Raw genomic sequence first — 19,360 nt, forward strand, 5'->3', positions numbered from 1 at the left:
AGGGCTGAGAACAATCAGCACTGGAATTCCTGTTTGAACTTCAATGGTTCCTCCTGAGTTTTTGTTTTCAAACTAGACTTACAGACCCAGCACCCTCACAGCAGTGGAAGATCAGCGCCCCCCAATCCTTTCCATCAGCACAATCCTCTTTTGCCTTTGTTCAACGTAGTCACATGTTTTCATGCAAGACAATTTGAAGAAACGGTTTGTAAACCGTTACAAAAAAGTCTGTCAACTCGCAGGAGTGAGGCTGAGGAGCTGTGGGAGGCTCGGCTCATCCATCTCACTCCCGGCCTTGGCGCTCCTGCCCTGCTGCTGGACCGCTTCCCGGAGGCCCGATGTCCCTGCCCTCCGGCCACTCCGGGGCTCGGCGCCTGCTTCCACTGGGAATGATGACCGTTCGCGCTGGGTCCGGGAACCAGCCAGGGAGCCATCTTCCGCCCTTCCAGTCAAGGGCACGATGGCCTGGTCCGGCGCCTTTCCTCTTCGGGCCGTCGGTCAGGGGGATGGTACAGTCCACTTTCTCCCACTGTGGGAGCACGTGGAGTAGTTGTAAAACCGCAGCGATCTTTTTGTCCTTCCGACTTCCCGTAGTAGCCGTATCCCAAGTGACCTGTTTCCTTGGGGGCGTGGCAGGGGCGGGACCGGGGTGGATTGTCCGCTCCTCTTAAAGGGACCACCGGGTTGGTCTCGGGAGACGGTGCCAGTGGAGCCAGCGCTGGGCGCGGGATTCGAGCAGGTTCAGGAGGCGAAAAGGGGGTCGGGTGATTCGGGAGGAGCGCGGTGGTCCACGGTTCACGAGGGAGAATTTCTGGGGGATCTGGGCCGCGTTCTGGGTGGAATCCCGCCAGGGTCGCTCCGCCCCTCCGCTCCCAGTTCCCCGCTGCCTGGACTGGGGCAGCCGGGATTCATTCATTCCCTGTCTGGGGACTCGGCCTTTCCGACCCGCGGCTCGAATCCCAGCCGCACTCGAGCTCTTACGGCCCAACACCCTCTCCTCCATTATACAGACCGGAAAACTGAGGAGACAGCTGGCCACGGCCACCCCGCGGGTCCGGGGCGAAACCGGGCTCAGAGTAGCCTTTCCGCCTCCCAGGGTCGTTTTCGGACCACTTTTCCTGGGATCCGGACGGTGGGTAGAGCTTGGGGCGCGGAGGGGCTGCTAAGGCGTCCGGAGCAGTGTCCGGCGGGAAGCAGTGGGGGGAAGGGCGAATGGCTTGGGAAGAGAGCCCCGAGATCCGGATTGCCACCTGGCTATAACTAGCTGTGTGACCCACCTCAGGCAAATTACTTCACTTTTTCTGACCCTCAGTATTCTTCTCCATAAAGTATCGGTAATGACACCTTCCTCATCAGGCCTTGGGGGAATTCAGGAAAATAATGCAGAAGTGCCTAGTACAGAGCCTGGCATTGAGCGGGCACTCAGTCAAGTGGGTTAGAGCAGGATGAGCCAAGAAGAGGCTTGTGGCAGCCAGAAGGAGGGCGGCTGGGGGCCGGGCTGCCCGGAATGAAAGGCCTCAGTGTCTGAGGCTTCCCCGGCCCCTCCGCCCTCTGCCCTTTGCAGAGTTTGCTTAGGGCGGGACACATACCTGACAGAGGAAATGGGGCCAAGGCCACGTCTACATCAGCTGACCCAGTGCAGCCTAAAGTTGGGTGGGACCCTAGCTCCAAGCTGGAGTTACCAGGTCTGGCCCACTCAGCACTGGCATTGGCAAAGGCTGAGCCAGCCTGGCTGCCCTGGGGTAGGAACCACTCCAGGACTGTGTGCTGCAGCCCCAGAGCTGGGCTCAGCCTCACAGAGGACCTCACTCTTGCCACTTGGTGTATTTCCTGCTTCCTCCCAGCTGACCCTTAAGGGAGGGAGAGTTAGGAGGGCTGCCTGGAGCAGGAGATATTAGTCACTGAAGCGAGGAGCTAGTTTACACCTCATAATGGCAGAGGGACTGGGAAGTCTGAGTCTGAACAGACAGAACTCCATCTGGCTCCTGGGGTTCCAGTCCTGCTGCCATGTTTCCTTCTCCTGCCCAGGTTGCTCTAGATCCCAGGCACCCTGGGGAAGGAAGTATGGATCTTCAGGTTCCACCCTCAGATTCCATCTTCCCTATCCTGGGTCCACTGGATTTCCTGTGCATCAGTTGCCCTACCTGTACCAGTGCTATGCCCTTTAAGATAACTCGTTTAACCCTCACACCACCATGTGAAATTTGTAGTTATTTCCTCCATCTCATAGAGATGGAAACTGAGGCCAAGAAAAGGTAAGTGATCTGCTCAAGGCCTAAGGCCAGAAAATAATTGTACCAAGGCTTGAGCCAGGGCTCACGCTAGAGCCACCCTCTTATCTAGAACACACTGCTGCCTCCCTCTGAGGTAAGCTCACAGGGCCAATTCCCCAGCTGGAAAGAGGCCTGAGACTGTGTCCTGGGCCAGGTGCAATGGCGGAGAAGGTGCTGGTAACAGGCGGGGCTGGCTACATTGGCAGCCACACGGTGCTGGAGCTGCTGGAGGCAGGCTACTCACCTGTGGTCATTGACAACTTCCATAACGCCATCCGTGGTGAGCATGGGGTGGCGGGGGACTGGGGCTTCTGGAGGGGAGGGTGGAAAGAAGGGTGCATGTGTCTCTGGCTATCCCTTGGCAACCCTGAACCCCATCTGCTCCTGTGATTTTGATGGCCTCTGTGTGCGCCATCAGGAGGGGGCTCCATGCCCGAGAGCTTGCAGCGGGTACAGGAGCTGACCGGCCTCTCTGTGGAGTTTGAGGAGATGGACATCTTGGACCAGGCAGCCCTGCAGCGTCTCTTCAAGAAGGTGGGGACTTGGTAGGCAGGCAGGGGGCATTGCCTGGGGCCAGGGCCCATAGAGCAACCTGTGACCCCAGCCATGCCTCCACAGCACAGCTTTGGGGCCGTCATCCACTTCGCTGGCCTCAAGGCCGTGGGCGAGTCAGTGCAGAAGCCTCTGGATTATTACAGAGTCAACCTGATCGGGACCATCCAGCTTCTGGAGGTGAGAGGCAGGGGGCAGGGACATGGACACTGGGAGGTCTCCGAGCCAGGCAGGCATCCTCTTGGACACATACCTTTCTTCCCCTCTGAGCCTGTTTCCCCAGCTGTAAGTGGGAGTGCCCATATAATCCCAGCTCTGTGAGGCAGAGGCCACTGACACTTTCCCTTCGTGCCCAGATCATGAGGGCTCATGAGGTGAAGAACCTGGTGTTCAGCAGCTCGGCCACTGTGTATGGGAATCCCCAGTACCTGCCTCTGGATGAGGCCCACCCCACAGGAGGCTGTACCAACCCCTACGGCAAATCCAAGTTCTTCATCGAGGAAATGATCCGAGACCTGTGCCAGTCAGACAAGGTGAGGACCGCCCTTGACCTGGCCCTGGCTCTGCCCAGGGCTCCTCCCAGCCATTCCAAGAGTCTGCGGATGGGACTCTGAGCCCCACCAGGGAGGAACTAAGGCTCAGAAAGGGGTGGTGACGCCCGACAGCACTAGGGCAGGGTCCCACCCCCTGCTCATCTCTAGAGCCAGAAACTAGGCCTGGGGTTGAGGTGGAGGCTCTGGTTGCAGCTGGGACATGTGCCTCCCCCCACCCCCAGCATCTGACCCGTGTGCCTGCAGGCTTGGAACGCAGTGCTGCTGCGATACTTCAACCCCACGGGCGCCCACGCCTCAGGCTGCATTGGCGAGGATCCCCAGGGCATCCCCAACAACCTCATGCCCTATGTCTCCCAGGTAGGGAAGAAGGGGAGGGACAAGGAGGGGGCTTGCCCTAGAGTTGGGGTAAAGCCGGTGTGTGGGCCGGGAGGAACTGACCTGCCCTCGCCCCCAGGTGGCAATCGGGCGACGGGAGGCCCTGAATGTCTTTGGCAATGACTATGACACAGAGGATGGCACAGGTGAGCCCAGGACCAGGAAGACCCAGGAGTGAGCAGGAGGGGAACTCGAGGTGGGCCCGAGGCTGCATCGAGCCATTTCCTCCCTATAGGTGTCCGGGATTATATCCATGTTGTGGATCTGGCCAAGGGCCACATCGCAGCCCTGAGGAAGCTGAAGGAGCAGTGTGGCTGCCGGGTAGGGAGAAAAGGGGAAACCCAGCGAGGGGAGGGAGGCCCAGGGTTGGTCAAGGGGGCCAAGTGGGGTAGTGGGTCCAGCCCCTTCTGCAAATCCTGGCCTCCTCTCCTGGGCAGATCTATAACTTGGGCACGGGCACGGGCTATTCAGTGCTGCAGATGGTCCAGGCCATGGAGAAGGCCTCCGGGAAGAAGGTAGGCCACCCACCCCACCCCACCCTCAGCAGGAGACGTGCCTGGGCCCCCTCTCCCTAGCAGGCGCCCCAGAGCTGCCCTGCCCACTCGCCCTGCCTTGCCCCTTCATGCTAGGTTCACTGCCATTCCTTCCAGATCTGGCCAGCAGCTGCGTGAGGCCCAGGCCAGCTCGGCGACGCCATGACCGCCCGCCGCCTCTCTTGCAGATCCCGTACAAGGTGGTTGCCCGGCGGGAAGGTGATGTGGCCGCCTGTTATGCCAACCCCAGCCTGGCCCAGGAGGAGCTGGGCTGGACAGCAGTCTTGGGGCTAGACAGGATGTGTAAGTGCTGACCCCAGCCCGACCCCAGTGCTGGCCCTGAGCCCTGGGAGAGAGTTTGGGGCTAGGAAGCAGCGAATCAGGCCTGAGCCTGGCTGCCTGGGCTGCTCCAGGTGGTGGGGGGCCCTGCCTTCCAGTGTGGACCTTGAGCCCACCCGGCCCTATTGCAGGTGAGGATCTGTGGCGCTGGCAGAAGCAGAACCCTTCAGGCTTTGGCATGCGGGCCTGAGGCCCCTCCCCTTCCACAGACCAGAAAAGGAATTGAGGAACAACTGCCTGCTGCAACCACCAGCAGGAACCCAGGGACGCCAGAGCCTCTGGGCCCAAGCCAAGTCCTCCCCTACCTCAAACCCCAGCTGGGCCCACTTAGCCCACCAGGCCCGAGACCAAGGGCTCCACTGACCAGGAGCCAGGGGTCTCTTAACTCCTATAATGCCCAGGGTTCAGGGACGACCAAGAGGAAGGGAGCCAGACCAGGGATAAAACACCCTTCCCCCAGGCACTAATTTATGGAGCTTTCCCAAGTATTTAAAATAAAAGTTTTCTTACACTGGACAGGTTCTCACAGATGGTCACTTTCTGTCCCTTAAATAGAATCAGTCAGGCCCAAGTTGAGGAATTGATTTCTTTAATTTTTTCAGAATCCAGGACACAAGAAAAACACCCAAAACAACATGGAGACAGAAGACGAGACACCCTCCTCCCCCAGGGCCCCTGGCCCAGGAGCAGAGACAGTGTGGGTGGGACAGCCAGGGGAGACCTTGAGCCTCAGCCCAGCCCTGCAGGCTCCAGGCCTGCCAGGAAAGGGGGTGGGAGGCAGGGCCCAGCCCCCGAGTGGGGAGTGGAGAGGGAGCAGCCAAGGGCAGGCCCCCCGCCAAGGCCTCCACCCCCAACCAGCACTCTTGCCCAGGACAGGTGGACCACAGCAGCAAGGGGGCCCCGGAGCCACGGACACATTCATGATCGAGAAGCAGCTGAGTGGAGGCAGGAAACACACGATTATCTGGGCAGATTCGTTTGGGAGGGGGGATCGGTAGGTGGGGCCTGGGAGGGCCCCATGGGCCAAACCCTGAGGTCACAGGAGGGGGCCCAAAGCGGGGCTAGTGAGTGAGGTCCTGAGTGAGTGGGTCAGCGGCTGGGCCCCTTCCTCCCGCTGCCGACAGCCCCTCCAATACTGCTGCCGGGGCCCACCTCCAGGGAAAGGGGATGAGAAAGCTGCCCACCCCCTGCCACAGCAGAGCGTGCCTGCCCCAGAGGCTTGTGGGAAGAGGTGGGTTGGGGGAAGGTGAAGAGAGGGGCTCGACCGGCTCAGATCCAAGATGGTGCCACGCGTGCTGGGTCCCCCACAAGCTGGGGGACTGCGCTGGGGGGCAGTGACTGGTTAGACAGGAGGCAACAGTTTCTCAAGAAATTCCTTCACGGCTGCCATCTCCTGGGGGCGAGGGGGGATTGTGAGAGGCTTCTGGCCAGAGGGAGGTGGGAGAAGGTGGGGGTGGGCAGTGGTCCATCAGCACTGACCTGAGGGCAGGAGCTGTGCATGACACCTGGGTAAGTCTTGAACTGGACCCTGGCAGGCGTGACAACAGTCCGGAGCTTCTCAGCCGTCAGGGCCCCAAACCGCACGGGCACCATGGGGTCCAGCTCCCCATGGCACTGGAGGATGGCCAGGTCTTTGGCACTGCCATTGGCTGCCTGTGGGCCAGATGGGACCCAGAGGGCAAAACCAGTCCCCTGGCACAATCCCTAAGCCAGAGGGAGACTCAAGGGCAGGAGGGGGTCCTGTGGGGACACTTACCTGGGGGAAAGCCCGGTGCAGAGGCAGCCAGCAGCTCAATGCCACAATGCCAGCCAGAGCGTGGGGGCAGGTGAGGGCTGTGTAGAGGGACAGGGCCCCACCCTGGAAGGATGAGCAAATGGGAGGTCACAGGGCCCAGCTCACCTGCCCCCTACCCGCCCACTCACCACCTTTCTCACCTGTGAAAAGCCTCCCAGGACAATGCGATTGGCAGGTATCCCATTCTTCATCTCATGCTCAATCAAGGCCTTGACTGGGGAGGAGGAGGTATGACTGGGGAGGTCCAGGGAAGGGGGCCAGCAGGGGTGCAGCCCAACCCTTCCCTGGGAGTGGGAAGGGAGGATGCTGATGAGGGGGAAGGACCTTACTGTTCTCCGCAGCCTTCTTGATGCCAGCCTCATCCTCTGGGGCATCTGGACTCAGCCCCATCAGATCAAACCTGGGGAAGCAGAGACATCGGCAGCTATTGGAAGGCCCCGATGAGTCCCCTGTCCCTCCCTCAGCTCACGTCCCTTTCCCCCACACTCACCAGGAGGGCATCACCATCTTCATGTTGAGTGTCACAGGGATCCGAGGCCTAGGGAGGGACAGCAAGAGGGGCCCTGCTCAGGAGGGAGGAGGAAGCCACAGCAGAGCCCCCTGGGGGCCCCTCCCAGCCGACCAGGCCTGTGTTTAAGGTGTTGCCAGGCAACTGGCCACGTGGGGCTGGAAGCTGTGGTTGGGGCATCAGCAGACGATAGAGCAGCAGAACCCAACGCCACTTGGTGTGATGAGGTCCAGCTCGGTCGGTGAGTACTTGGGAAAGGGCCCCGAGAGGGCTGGCTTCTAGGAGATCTCAGCTCTAGGAGACCCTAGACCTGGGGGCTGGTGCTGGGCCCCATTTGTGGGGACTCCACAGGAGCTAAGGCTGAAAATGGCACTCCTAGACCTAAGCCCAGCATGCAGCTGATGGGAGACCAGGCCTGGGACCACGGGACCACTCCCAGCCGGTCCCCATGCTCAGCCCCTCCCTCACTGGGGTGACACTCACGCATGGGGACAGATGTACTTGACGTGAGGGAGCCGGATGGTGGAGAGGACATCAGCCCAGCTGTGTCTATAGGAGGGAAGGGAGAAAAGGTGCCAATGTCTGTGGGGAGGGAGAGAGGAAGGGGCAGCAAGCCTCCTAATCCCTGCCACTGGGCTCTGCCCACCTCCCCAAGGAGCACCCTCTTCCCTGCTCACTCACCCTGTATCTCCAAGTCCGTGTAAAAAAATAACCTGGAAAAGGATCAGATAGGGAGACAGGGAAGAGAGCAGTCAATATCCTGCCATCATCCTCCCTTCAACTTCTGGCCACTGCTCCCTGCAACCCCAAAGACCTGGGGGCAACTGAGGTCACATCCAAGCAGGTTATTAACCCCCTGCCTCCTGGCCTCAGGCTGCTCCCTTCTCACACTGCCACCTCCATTTTTCCCACACCCCCTCTGATCAGTTCCCAGCTGCCCCCAGTGGCTGTGGCAGGGGGCTGCTGGGGGTAGGTGAGCCTATGTAGACAGCTCTGGTAGACAAGGGCCCTTACCGCAGCCGTTTCCCGCTCAGCTCCAGACACAGTGGCAGCATCGGTGAGCAGGGGCACAGACATGGTGTTACCACACATACACCTCAGGGCTCCACGGCTGGGGCCTATGGAAGGAGGGAATGTTCAGGAGCAAGGCCAGGCAGAGGAGAGGCTCCTGACACGGGCTCACCCAGGGTTCTGTCCAGGGCACAAAGAAAAGACAGGTAGGAGGTCGCAGGGCAGAAGGGGCAGGAAGTTCACCTCTATTCCAGGGCTAAAAAGAGACAGCCACCCTAGAGGACCAGAACCACAGAGGCTGGGCTTGCTGGGGATGGAGCAGAGGGGTGGGGGGCTGAAGGTAACCTCCTCCCCCTCCTCTCCAGTCATCCCCCTTTTTTAGAGCCCCTGGGTCACACTCCAGCTCTCAGCCATTCTGGGAAGTAAGGGGTTTGAGAAAAATGCCAAGGAGATACATGTCCAGCCCCTTTTCCTTACCCACCGTCCCCCTATGCCCACCCCATACACACACATCTCCAACTGTCTCCCTCCGATCCAGCCCCATGCAGAAGGCACAACAGACCCTCTTCCACCAACTACCCCCCACTGGAGCCCCATACCTCTCTGAATGGGGGTACCTGCTGCTGCTGTTGCCCACAGACTCCAAATACTCTGGGACTCCCAAAGCCACAAAAGAATGTCAGGCTAGCCGGCTCCTCCCCATCCTCAGCATCCTCCAAACTCGCCCGGAAGTTTCCACTACCTGCCCCTAAGTGCCTCTCCTTCCCGGGGCAGCCACCCTCCTAACTGGCTTCCATCTTCTACCTCTAGCCCACGAGCACACCTCTCCACAGTGGAGTCTTTCACCTCTGACCCTGGCGTCCCTCTTCCCACGGGAATGGACCTTGTGCCCTGAGCTGGGATTCCCTTCCTTCTCCACCGTGTGGACCTCCATCCCTCACCCCAACGTCCCCCCCTCAGGGTGGTGCCTTCCCCCCTGAGCTGGTGTCTCCCTCCCCACAGTAAAAACTTCCACCCTGACCCAGGGTCTGTCTCCCACTCCCCACATTGGGAATTTCCGTTCTGACCAAGAGTCACCTCCTCTCCACAGTGACATTCTTCTACCCTGACCCAAAACTCGCTCCTGCTCACAAAGGGGCTTTCTACCTTTGACCCTGGGGACCCCCCCGCCTCACAACTGGGATCTTCCACTTCAGACCCTGGAGCCCTTCTCATCATACCCGGACACACCTTTCCTAGCCCAGCTCTACCCCAAAGTCCCCAAGCCTGGACAGCGCCTCTTCGTTCTTCAATCCCCACCCCCATCCTTCACAATCGCGGTTCCCCCTCCCCACTCCCAGCACCCTCCCGGCGACCCGACCCACCTCACATCCCCTCCCTCCGCCTGCCTTCCCCGGACTAGGGTACCTCCACTCCCTGGGGGTTTCGAGACCTCTCGGGAGATTCTCCTCTTTCTCCCGCACAGACACACACTCTTCCCCCTCGGCCGCCCCCGCCGGAACTTCCGTTTGAGTCCCGGGAATCCAGCCATTGCGCTGCCGGAAGTAGCCTGGCCAGCGTTACGGAATACGGAAGTGGGGTACCAGGCTTCGCCTGATAGACGCTGCCATATTGGGTACAACGGGGCCACTCCCTGTAAGTACTCGCCCTGACCTGCAAAATCTGGACAGGGCATCGGAGACTCCCATATGCTACCAACCATCCATACGTCTCTTAGAGGAAAGCTATCCGAAAGGAGGGGCATTCCTCACAGTGTTAGCATAAAGTTCATCACTTTCCTGACCCCTCGGCCGCACTTCATTATGATCTTGGTATCCACCACTGACTTTCTTGCCCTTCTCTTCAGAATTCCAAGATCATGGATGGAATCCCACACTCTGAAACGATCTCAGAGATCGTCTAAGCCCTCCCATCTAATTTCAAAAATGAGAAAGCTGAGGCTCAGGGAGGGGAAGGAAACAAACACCAATCTCAGTATTTCTCTGTAATGATGCCTCTCCTGACCTGTTTCCTGAGCTATAAAATGGTAATAATAACCACCCTGCCTACTTCACAGCTTTGCTGTTAGGATCAAATATGGTCATGTGAAAATGATTTATACACTGTAAAACCACAGCATGAGGTCTTAATAACTCTAAAAAGGAGCCTAGGAAAATAACACAGGTCACGCCAGGAGAGCTGGACAGGTATGGGTGATGTTATCTTAGCTCTGCCCTTGACAGTGCACGAACTATCATCAATGAGCTCTGGTTGTTAAGGAAAAAAAAGGACTTCATTTGGTCACCACTGAGTCACACAGTGCTCCTTGCTGCACCTGTTTAACGTGGAAATGGGGGCTTGGGATCCACAGAAAGCATGGATGGGGAGGCAAACAGTTGAAGAACCATGTCCCTGAGAGAACATGTGGGCATCAGCAAACAGGAAATGAGTCACATTTGTCCCTCAGCTGCTTAAGACTAATTCTCCCAGCTAAACCTACACTAGTTTTTCTCTGAACTGAAAGAAAACAGTACTGACTCAGAAGCTCAACAAAGCACTTCTCCCCAGGTCGAGACAGTTTGACCATTAAGTGCTCAGCAGGTCACAGAGATGGAGCCCAGGCAGGAAACCTTTGGGCCCACAGGACCACAGCAAGCCAGGGATCCAGGACTAGATGTCAAAGAGGAAAAGAGATGAGTGGAAGAAAAAATACAGCTGCCCTACATTCCCAGCGGAGCCCTTGCTGAATCTGCCTAAGGAAGAATGAACAATTCCTCCTGTACCCCCAGATCTCCTCCCAATACTGTGGGACTTTGAAAAAAATTCTTCAGAGTGGAGCTTCAAATTCTGAGACCCAATCTCAGGGGCTACCTATGATTATTGCTTTAACTAATGGAATTAATGAAGGGCTAGTCTGCTCTAAGATTTCAAACTTCATTCCCACCCCACCCCCTCCACATTAAAACATGGCCCTTTTTTATCTCCAAAATGATCCAACTGATGCCTGTAGAGTGGGTAGGACTCTCAGTGCATGGAGAATTGCACTTGCATTCTGACTGATTTTAGGCTGCATTTTAGAAATTTTGAGGCTTGACCAGGCTTTACAGTGGCAGACTTTTCCTCAAATAGGCTGGAGAAGCAGTGGCAGAGACTCCCAACAACAGCTTGAGCCAATCCCTCAGAGCAGGGTTTAATTCCCTTCATCAACTATTTCTATATTCTGCAAGAGGGAAGATACTGACAATCTCAAACCCCTTCCTTTTAGATACTTACATTCTCTTCAAATGCTAGGTCTATTCCTTTCAAAACTGAAGTCCAACTTTGCACTGCATATGGTACTCACTTACTTCCTCACCCTCATTTCTTTTGATGAGTTCCAGAACCTGTTCTCTCCTATTTATAAATTTCACTCTTTCCACAAGTTATTTTCCCTTCTTGAGAAATGAAATACAGATTTTTAACCCTACCTTTCTTGTTACAAAATTTGGGTGTAGGAATGTTCTTAGCCTACTGAACAAAATGTGACTGTTTCTGGAGGAACTTATCTAGTCTTGATTTAATTTAGTACTTATCATCTATCTAGTTTCAAAGTTCAAATACAGTTCTCAGTAAGATAAAAGTTTCACCAGTACTACCAAGAATTCAAAAGGAAATACAAACATTAAGTCTGGCAAGGATTTATTACAAAGCTTATTAGTCACAGTGAACAAAAAGCCATGAACAGAAAAACTCAAGAGATTTCCATCACGGGGCTTACACTAGTGAGAAGCTAATAAACAATAAGAATCTTCCGTGAAGAATCTTACCCAAGTCCCACCTTACCCCCACCAGGATACCCACACACACAGAAATGATTCCCATGCCCTCCCCAGACTGCTTACATAGGCAATGGGAAAAAGACCTTCTCCCCAAGCTATTAAGTGTCACCAGGAGCCTCCTGCCCTTCTAGCTATAACCATGGGACACTCATGAGTGAAAGATAACTCCCAGGTGGGCAACTTGACAAGAAAGCTGAACAATAACAGGGAAAAGGAGCAAGCAGGGACGAGTATTTCTAGTTAAAGACCCTCTGGATGGCTAATACAAACACAATCCTGAGGCTTCAGAAAGTTTCCTGGAGTCCAGAAATAGTTCCATTTTTTAAAAAACAGGTCACACACAAATCCTGCCACAAAGCAACAAAACACTTGGGATCCCATGGCCACATTCAGACTGGAGAAGCAAGCATATCCATGACTGCCAGATGCCCAACCAGCCCCAGACCCAATTTCTGCAGTGCCCTAGGAAACCACGATTGTTCCTTGGCACCCACACAACCCTCCATGGTGGTGTAGTATCTTCTGTAGGCCAGGTTTCTGCAGCAAGCCCCAAAGACAAAGCTTTGGCAGAGGCTGTGGCAGCCAACTATCTTGAGACCCCATCTCTTTTTCCTTCCCAACAGGTAGTCGTACATCTTCATTGACACACTGCCTCTGTGGGAGCCTTAGCCAGCCCTTAGGAAATGAAGTGAGTCTGTGGGGTAACCTGATGGACCTTGTGGTCTGCTGGGTTGGCTGATGCTTCATAATTGCAGATGGTCACCTCATGCCGACGAAGCTGCAAGAAAATCAAGAGGCTGGGTTAGCCAACCATTAAAGAACTCTGCTTTCCTAGAACACACACATTAGTGTAGCCCTTTTTCAGGTACATTTCTAGAAGATGTCACCTAATATCTCCTCTTATGATACTTTTTTACCCTGTTAAAAGCCTGCAAAGATCATTATCAATGATTTACTCCATAACTTAGATGACTCATATGTCTCCCCCTACTATAAATAAAGGAGACACTATGAGAACAAGACCTTGTTTATCACCATATCTCTGGTGCCTGGAAGAAAGATCATCAAATAATGTTTGCTGAATGAAGAAAAGAATTTTAAAGTGAAATACTGAATTGATATCAATTATATCATTTCAACCCCCTTAAAAATACCTATAGTCTTATCAGATGAGACGAACAGATTACAGTGACAAAATCAAGAAAAATTATAAACAGATTAGGAGTAACTGATGTCTCACTTGCTCTATTCCCTTCCCTTAAAGCTCCCACTACCACAGTGTGCAGATACACATACATATGGGAGATGTGGGTTAGGGGGAGACACATTTCCAACCCTATCTTACCTCAGTCCATTCTCCTCTCAGGCCAATATAAAAGACCTTGGTGGTATCTGCTCCAAAGTTTTTTGAAATATGAATAGAGAGATGATAGACATTTGAAAAACGAGAAATTCTAGAGGATGAAAGGAATAAGGAGACAAGACAGGTTAGAGTACAATACGTACTTCACCACCATGTCAAAAACAATTCCAGCTCCAACTTGTGATAAATCCCAGGCAGATGTCAGTGAACATTCCTGAGTTCTTATTTCTCACCTCTCTTCTTTGGACAAGCAATTAATTCCGTGAACATTTCCTACCACCTGCTCTGGGCCAGATCCTGCCCAAGGCAGCAAGGATAGAAAGATGAATAAATATCATTCCTGCCCTCAAGGAACAGGAATGAGAAGTGCTGTATAACCAAACAGGATTCTAAAGCAAGTTTAGTTTGTACCTCATCCTTAGGCAAAAGACAAAACTACTGAAGAGACAAGGAGGTGGTTACCTGTAACTTTACCACTATGCAAAGAGGAACTCTGAAAAACCTTTCCTAAGACTAACGTAGGAGTTCATTCAGATCTACCAACTGCTTATAAGTTAACAAACCCGTGGCTTGCCCTGAATCTCTGCCAAAAACTAACCAAGCCAAGGATCAAGGCTCCCCCACAGTTTTAACTTATTTCTGATGTTAAAAGAGCAGAAGACCAGTCAAAAAATAAACAGCAAGCCCTATAAATGCTGATGCATACATGCTGGTTGCCAGCACTTCCTGTTCCTCAGAAGCCCAGAGTCTCAGGCCCAGCACTTACTTGGTAGCATATTCTAATTCTCCTGTAAGATCCCGGTTCAGACTAAAAGTCTGATCTGGCTCCCTGTCTGTATCATCAAAGGACATCTGTGGAATGTTCTTGTACCTGAAAAAGGAAAGCGTAAGAAAGTCAAGAAATATGCATTATCATGTTTTTCAAAGCTTCCTACTGATTCCTCAACTACCACTGGTTCTATCAAAAGGAAATCAAATTCTGGGATCAAAGTTTGAAAATGGAATTTGCTGGCATATCTATACAAATGTCTTTAATCCAACAAGAAAAGAGCTGAGAACTGCAACATAAACCAGTGGCATCTTTGAGTGGGTTAAGATCACATGGGAAGCAATATACAAAGAGATGGCTCAAACTAGGTCACATGCAGCAAATCCGTGCAGAAAAATAAGCAACTCAGCACATTCAGACCAAGCTGAGGATGTTAAATAAAACAGCTTACTTGGGGGGGGGGGGGGGGGGGGGGGATACATACTTTGGCAGAAACATATTAAACACAATTAAAAGATAAGATCAGGTAACCCAACATTCAAGCATTTTTGTGTACAATGATTATCCCATACACTCAGTCTTCTTACAGTTCCTAAAAAAGTATAATTTGGGGATTTCCATTTTATACAAAATGCTAAAAACTTGTACAACAAGCTTTAGAAAGTCAACATAAAACTGCTAGTGAAGAAAAGACATTTCAAAGAAAAATCTAAGGTACAGTTGTTTTCTTTATAACCCACAAATTCTGAAGGACTGAGCCACACAACTATACCATCTCCAGGCCATTTTATTAACACACCCACACAGGAGGGGCCTAGATACTAGCTGTAGCAAAATGGGTTAGCTGACCATTTTGAAAGCAAATGCTTCTTCAAAGTTATTTCTAAGTATGATAAAAGGAGAATAATAATAATAATAGCAAACATTTACGAGTGGCATTATGAGAAGCAGCACAGCACTGTAGTTAAGGGCAGAGTCTGTACAGCCAGTCTTCCTGGGTTTAAAGCTTGGCTCTGTCACTTATATGCTGTGTAATTTTGGGCAAATGACTTAACCTCTCTGAGTCTCAGTTTTCTCATCTATAAAATGGGGACGGTGCTAGTATTTACCCCATACAGTTGATGTGGAGAGAAAACTGAATCAGTGGTAAGAAATGTATGATTTTTAAAAATTTTACAATGGAAATTTCCAAACATACACAAAAGTAGAGCAAGTAGTATAAAATGAATCTCCACATACTTATCACTTGATTTCAATAATCAACATGCTGGGTTTTTTGTTTCTGCTTGATATATTTCTTTTACAGTTATTTTATAATTTTATTTGATAATCAGTTGTTAGTTTTCATCCACACTGACTTGTCTGTAGGTTTTGAAAGTGGTGACAGGTACATAGGTAACCAATGCATAGAGCTTGTCTGGTGAATATTCATTCTCATTAGGTTTTCTAGACAGCCATATACGGATACAGTATGGGATATTCTTTATTCCTTTGGCCCAGGCTCAACAAAGTTGTAATGCGCACATCTGGTGTTCCCATCTCCTTTATGGCAAATTTCCAGCTCTCTCTGAGGGCCTGAGGGTTATGCTTCTTGAAGCTCATTCCATGGATGCGCTTGCAAATATTGACAGTGTACTCCCTGGTCACCACCTCATCGATGGCAGGATGGCCCTTTCTCTTGCCACCCTTCTTTGTGACAGCCATTCTAGCAGGACCAGGTTGGAAAGGAAGAGCAGAAAGGATTGTCTTGCTCAATATTTTAAAGCAAATCCCAGATATCATATCACTTCATCCATAAAAACTTCAGTATGTATCTCCAAAAGTAAGGGCTTCTTAAAAAAAATGTATACCTATGATGCCATTTTACAATAATGAACAATATTAACAATTAACAGAGTTAATAATTCTTTAGTACCATCTAATACCTAGTCTGTGTTCAAATTCCTCTGATTTAAGACTCGATTTTCACTTTTCTAGATGCATCACTGGTATGTTAATAGTTGAACAGGCTGCATTTTTTTCTTTATTAATGATACATAAAATAATGGTGCATCTTACAATGACAATTCAGATTCAATAAAATATATGTAAAGTGCTTAGAACTGAGGGCTATGTAGGTATTTGCACTTGCCCTTCCAAAACTGGCAGATCTATTCTACACTCTTTAGATCTATTCTACACTCTTTAGATGTTATATTTCATTTAATTCTCTCCATAATCTTATAAGGTATGTACTAGTGCTAGTCCCATTTTATGTATGAGAAAATCGAGGCATAGAGAAAAGAAGGCATGTCCCCAGGTCAGGCAAGCTAGCAAGTGGTACAGCCAGAATTTGAACCCAAGCAGTTCATTCCAGAACCCAACACTCTTAACAGCAACACAACCTGGATATATAGTCTTCTCAAGCCAATCCATCTCCCAAGTAAATAAGTCTTCAAAAGTGAGTCTCCAATGAGTCTGCCTCAAACTTACTATGTTTCCTTAAAATAGTTAAATTTATGTGGATGACTTGTTTTCAAATCCATATTTCTAACATCCAACATTAATATCAATTTCCTTTCTTAAATCTTCCTAAACTTCATTTGAATTGCTTGATTTTTCAGATAAAATTTTCTTAAGTTCTTTACATAAGAACTTTTAAAAACCCATGTTATATTGCACACAGTACAGCCAACCACAAAACACCACTTCACTATACTCTTGTCACTTGATATTTGTTTCTCCAGTACTCAAAAGATGTTTTCCTCTTCTTTTAGATAGGCTACCTTGGAATAAGATAAATTGTCAATATGGAAACTACCTCTGGTGACAACAGATCTAGTGTTGCAAGAGGTATGCAGAAATTTGCTAACAGACCACGCAAACTCAGCTGGAGTAATTCCATGTCAACAAAATGTATGCAAAGATTACTACTGTGTAAAAAGGCAAGGGGAAATTTTGAAGGTAATTCCAAAAGAAAAATCCATAAAGATCATTTGAGTTATTTAGAAAACAACAAAGTTATCAACAATTGGCATTATAGGACATTCTCTGAATGAATGAAACTGTAGTAAGGACACTGAAAAAAGAAAACACTTAATCTAAGAAAGTCATTAATTCAGGAAGAGATAAATGTACTTTGATGCAGAAGCAGAACAAGACCAGGGAGTTTAAAAAAAAAGGGGGGGTGGGGGGTGGGAGGATACTTAACTCAGTAAAAAGAAATAAAATACTGCCATAGAAACAGAACTAGGAGCTTCTTGAGGGCCTAAGCCCTTGCCACTTACAGTCTCATCTCAGAAGGGTGTGAGTCATCATCCTCTCCCATTATAATGATGCCTTTGAGCTTGACATTGCCTGTAAATCTGCCAGAATGCAAAAGAGAAGGCTGTCAACCTGGGTTTGAATCCCTGTCTCGCTGCGTGATCCTGGGCAAGACCCTTCCCCTTTCTGGGCTCCAGTTTACTCCTCTGTTGGGCTTCTGCTAAATACCTAAACCATGTCTACTTCTGGCATTCTACAATTCTAGGACATTTACCTCAACTTCTCAGTTATCTTTCAACCAATACATCTGTTTCATCTGCACCAAGAAGGATATGATGCTTTCCTCCTCAAACCACCAAAGTAATTTACCCCATTTTTATAAACAGACATGTGCTCTTGACACAACCAGTGAATTAATTTGCCTGATAAGCTAATTGGGTACAGCCTATTCAGCCTGCGGTAGGCACTAAGGAGATACTTACGGAATATTAAACAGAAGCTCTTCATCTGCATCACTTTCAACAAACTGGAGGGGATGGGGAGTGGGAAGGAGAAAGCAACAAATATTTGCTGAGCGCCTACAATTTCAGGCATCCTCCACCCTGTTCTGGGGGGCAAGACAAACAGTCAACCTCCCTCAGTTTTCCAGGACTTAATTAACTTGAAGTTAATCTTATCCACAGTGGCCTAACAATCACAGACCATCCCATCACAGGGTTCTGAATGGCAGCCCACGAATGAACTTCCAGGATCCACTAGCCTCCTGAAATTGTGTGCGAAGATGGTGCCTGTCCGCTATTTTCTGGGGGACAGAGAGAGTCCATAGCTTTCAAACGGCTCTCGAAAGACGCCCGCCACCCTAAAATGGCTAAAACCTGTGCTCTAGATAGGATAACACCCTTCATCTCCCTAAGCTGGTCTTCATCAGGTGATATGTTCAGGCAGCCACTGGGACCAGTGGTCAAATGAAAGAGAAAACGCCCGCATGGCCTCGTTTCCTCACAATCCCCGCAGCCCTTGGAAATGAGCGCTGGGCTGTGGAAGGCCGAGGTGCCCCATTCCCTCTCTGGGCCTCAAATTCCCTATCTGCAAAATGGGAAGACTCGACCTGTTCGCCTCCGAAAGGGCTGGCAGGAGACGGGCACGGGAGAGCGCTTGGCAACCCGGCTGGGCTGTCGTTATTTTTAACAGCAGAGACGAGGCAGACCGAGCAGACCGGCGCGGGTCTCCGCCTCACCCGCCCGCCCGCCCGCGGTCGCGTCAGGCCCACCTTGGAGCGGTCGGTCCGCTCCTCCCACGGCTTGAAGACGCTGCGGCCGCTGCCTTCGCGGCTCTCGTTGAGGCACTGCAGCCGCTCCAGGTCGATGCGCAGGTACAGGCCGTAGGCCAGGCCGCGCTGCTCGGGAGGCTCCTCCCGTTCGGCGGCGCAGCGGCAGCCGCCCCCGCCGTGACTGTGACCATGCGACATGGCGACGCTGCTCACTTGTCCTCACAGCCTCGCCGCCGCCCGCGCCGCTGTAACTCCGCTCCGGCCGCCAAGCGCGCCGCGTCCAGCCGCGTCGTAAAAGGCGCGCCCCTGCGGCGCATGCGCCCGGGGAACCGAGGGGCGGGGATCGGGGAGGATTGACGTTTGACAAGCGCCTTGCAGGTGCGGGAGAGTTGATACTGTCTCTTACTCGTGGAGACGGTTGCTGTTACTGTCCCAGTTTTACACATATAGAAGAGCAGAGAAATTACGCTGGTGTTCCGAGGTCATATCCCAGTAAGTGGTGGGGCTGGGATTCGATTTAGGTTCCCCCTTATTCTTTGGAAGCTGGTGCAGAAAATGGTGTAGAACGATAAGGCCCTGAAGCTAGGAAACACGTTATCACTGCCTCACAGGGGCTTAGACGGTTAGAGCTCACAAATCCGCTTCCGAGACCTCAAAGCTTTGAAGACGGCCAGATCTGGAGACAAGTCCTGTGTATGCTGCTGACCATGTGGCTCTCTGAGTAATTCTCTACATTCTGAAACTCCGTTTCCTTATCTAGCAAATGGGAATAATGATATTTGTTTCATAGGCTCGCAGTGAGTGTTAAATGAAGTATGTAATCAAGGACTCAGCACAGTGCCTGTCCCATGGTGAAAATTCAGATGGTTATTACAATTAACCAATAGTTGGTTATTACTATTTTTTTAAGCAGTCATCTTAGAGTCAGATCTTAGTTTACATTCAAGCACTGCCACTTACTAAGTGTGTGGCCTTAGG

The 19,360-nt window shown here is 51.5% G+C and overlaps 3 protein-coding genes and 1 pseudogene across 7 annotated transcripts; 1 reads left to right on the forward strand and 3 right to left on the reverse strand.

Annotated features, from left to right (window-relative positions):
- Nucleotides 1–649: 649 nt before the first annotated feature.
- GALE (UDP-galactose-4-epimerase) lies at nt 650–5,149 on the forward strand. Of its 4 annotated transcripts, XM_037828201.1 has the most exons (12): nt 650–739; nt 1,011–1,132; nt 2,428–2,553; nt 2,692–2,807; nt 2,892–3,005; nt 3,182–3,358; nt 3,623–3,736; nt 3,834–3,900; nt 3,990–4,075; nt 4,192–4,269; nt 4,476–4,590; nt 4,758–5,149. In XM_037828201.1, the coding sequence occupies exons 3-12, from the start codon at nt 2,433–2,435 to the stop codon at nt 4,814–4,816; spliced, it is 1,047 nt and encodes a 348-aa protein (XP_037684129.1). In that variant the 5' UTR covers nt 650–739; nt 1,011–1,132; nt 2,428–2,432; the 3' UTR covers nt 4,817–5,149. The 4 variants fall into 4 exon arrangements, with proteins under 4 accessions (XP_037684129.1, XP_037684131.1, XP_037684130.1 ...); XM_037828203.1 differs by lacking the exon at nt 2,428–2,553 and having other exon boundaries at nt 651–739; XM_037828202.1 differs by lacking the exon at nt 1,011–1,132 and having other exon boundaries at nt 654–739.
- A 49-nt stretch (nt 5,150–5,198) lies between these two features.
- LYPLA2 (lysophospholipase 2) lies at nt 5,199–9,493 on the reverse strand. The gene is made up of 10 exons (XM_037828204.1): nt 9,348–9,493; nt 7,944–8,047; nt 7,611–7,642; nt 7,413–7,478; nt 6,912–6,959; nt 6,751–6,821; nt 6,562–6,635; nt 6,383–6,484; nt 6,106–6,279; nt 5,199–6,019 (listed from the first exon to the last, which is right to left on the reverse strand). Exons 1-10 carry the CDS (start codon nt 9,469–9,471, stop codon nt 5,969–5,971), a joined length of 846 nt encoding a protein of 281 aa, XP_037684132.1. The 5' UTR covers nt 9,472–9,493; the 3' UTR covers nt 5,199–5,968.
- A 2,067-nt stretch (nt 9,494–11,560) lies between these two features.
- PITHD1 (PITH domain containing 1) lies at nt 11,561–18,649 on the reverse strand. 2 transcript variants are annotated; one of them, XM_037828206.1, is made up of 6 exons: nt 18,383–18,648; nt 17,595–17,638; nt 17,136–17,213; nt 13,867–13,971; nt 13,083–13,191; nt 11,561–12,515 (listed from the first exon to the last, which is right to left on the reverse strand). In XM_037828206.1, the coding sequence occupies exons 1-6, from the start codon at nt 18,578–18,580 to the stop codon at nt 12,414–12,416; spliced, it is 636 nt and encodes a 211-aa protein (XP_037684134.1). In that variant the 5' UTR covers nt 18,581–18,648; the 3' UTR covers nt 11,561–12,413. The 2 variants fall into 2 exon arrangements, with proteins under 2 accessions (XP_037684134.1, XP_037684135.1); XM_037828207.1 differs by lacking the exon at nt 17,595–17,638 and having other exon boundaries at nt 18,383–18,649.
- LOC119527792 lies at nt 14,340–17,127 on the reverse strand (annotated as a pseudogene).
- Nucleotides 18,650–19,360: the final 711 nt, after the last annotated feature.

This window comes from Choloepus didactylus, chromosome 2, assembly GCF_015220235.1.
Source record: "Choloepus didactylus isolate mChoDid1 chromosome 2, mChoDid1.pri, whole genome shotgun sequence".
NCBI classification, from domain to species: domain Eukaryota; kingdom Metazoa; phylum Chordata; class Mammalia; order Pilosa; family Megalonychidae; genus Choloepus; species Choloepus didactylus.

Bases quoted from the DNA above. Each gene is read 5' to 3' on its own strand.
- GALE (XM_037828201.1), top strand. From the start codon at position 2,433: ATGGCGGAGAAGGTGCTGGTAACAGGCGGGGCTGGCTACATTGGCAGC. The intron at 2,554-2,691 runs GTGAGCATGGGG...GTGCGCCATCAG, and splicing joins CTTCCATAACGCCATCCGTG to GAGGGGGCTCCATGCCCGAG. The intron at 4,270-4,475 runs GTAGGCCACCCA...CCTCTCTTGCAG, and splicing joins AGAAGGCCTCCGGGAAGAAG to ATCCCGTACAAGGTGGTTGC.
- PITHD1 (XM_037828206.1), bottom strand. From the start codon at position 18,580: ATGTCGCATGGTCACAGTCACGGCGGGGGCGGCTGCCGCTGCGCCGCC. The intron at 17,639-18,382 runs GTGGGCCTGACG...CATCCCCTCCAG, and splicing joins AGCGGACCGACCGCTCCAAG to TTTGTTGAAAGTGATGCAGA. The intron at 12,516-13,082 runs GTAAGATAGGGT...ATTTTCTTGCAG, and splicing joins TGAGAGGAGAATGGACTGAG to CTTCGTCGGCATGAGGTGAC.
- LYPLA2 (XM_037828204.1), bottom strand. From the start codon at position 9,471: ATGGCTGGATTCCCGGGACTCAAACGGAAGTTCCGGCGGGGGCGGCCG. The intron at 7,479-7,610 runs GTGAGTGAGCAG...TCCCTCCTATAG, and splicing joins CACGGACTTGGAGATACAGG to ACACAGCTGGGCTGATGTCC. The intron at 6,822-6,911 runs GTGAGTGTGGGG...CTGCTTCCCCAG, and splicing joins AAGATGGTGATGCCCTCCTG to GTTTGATCTGATGGGGCTGA.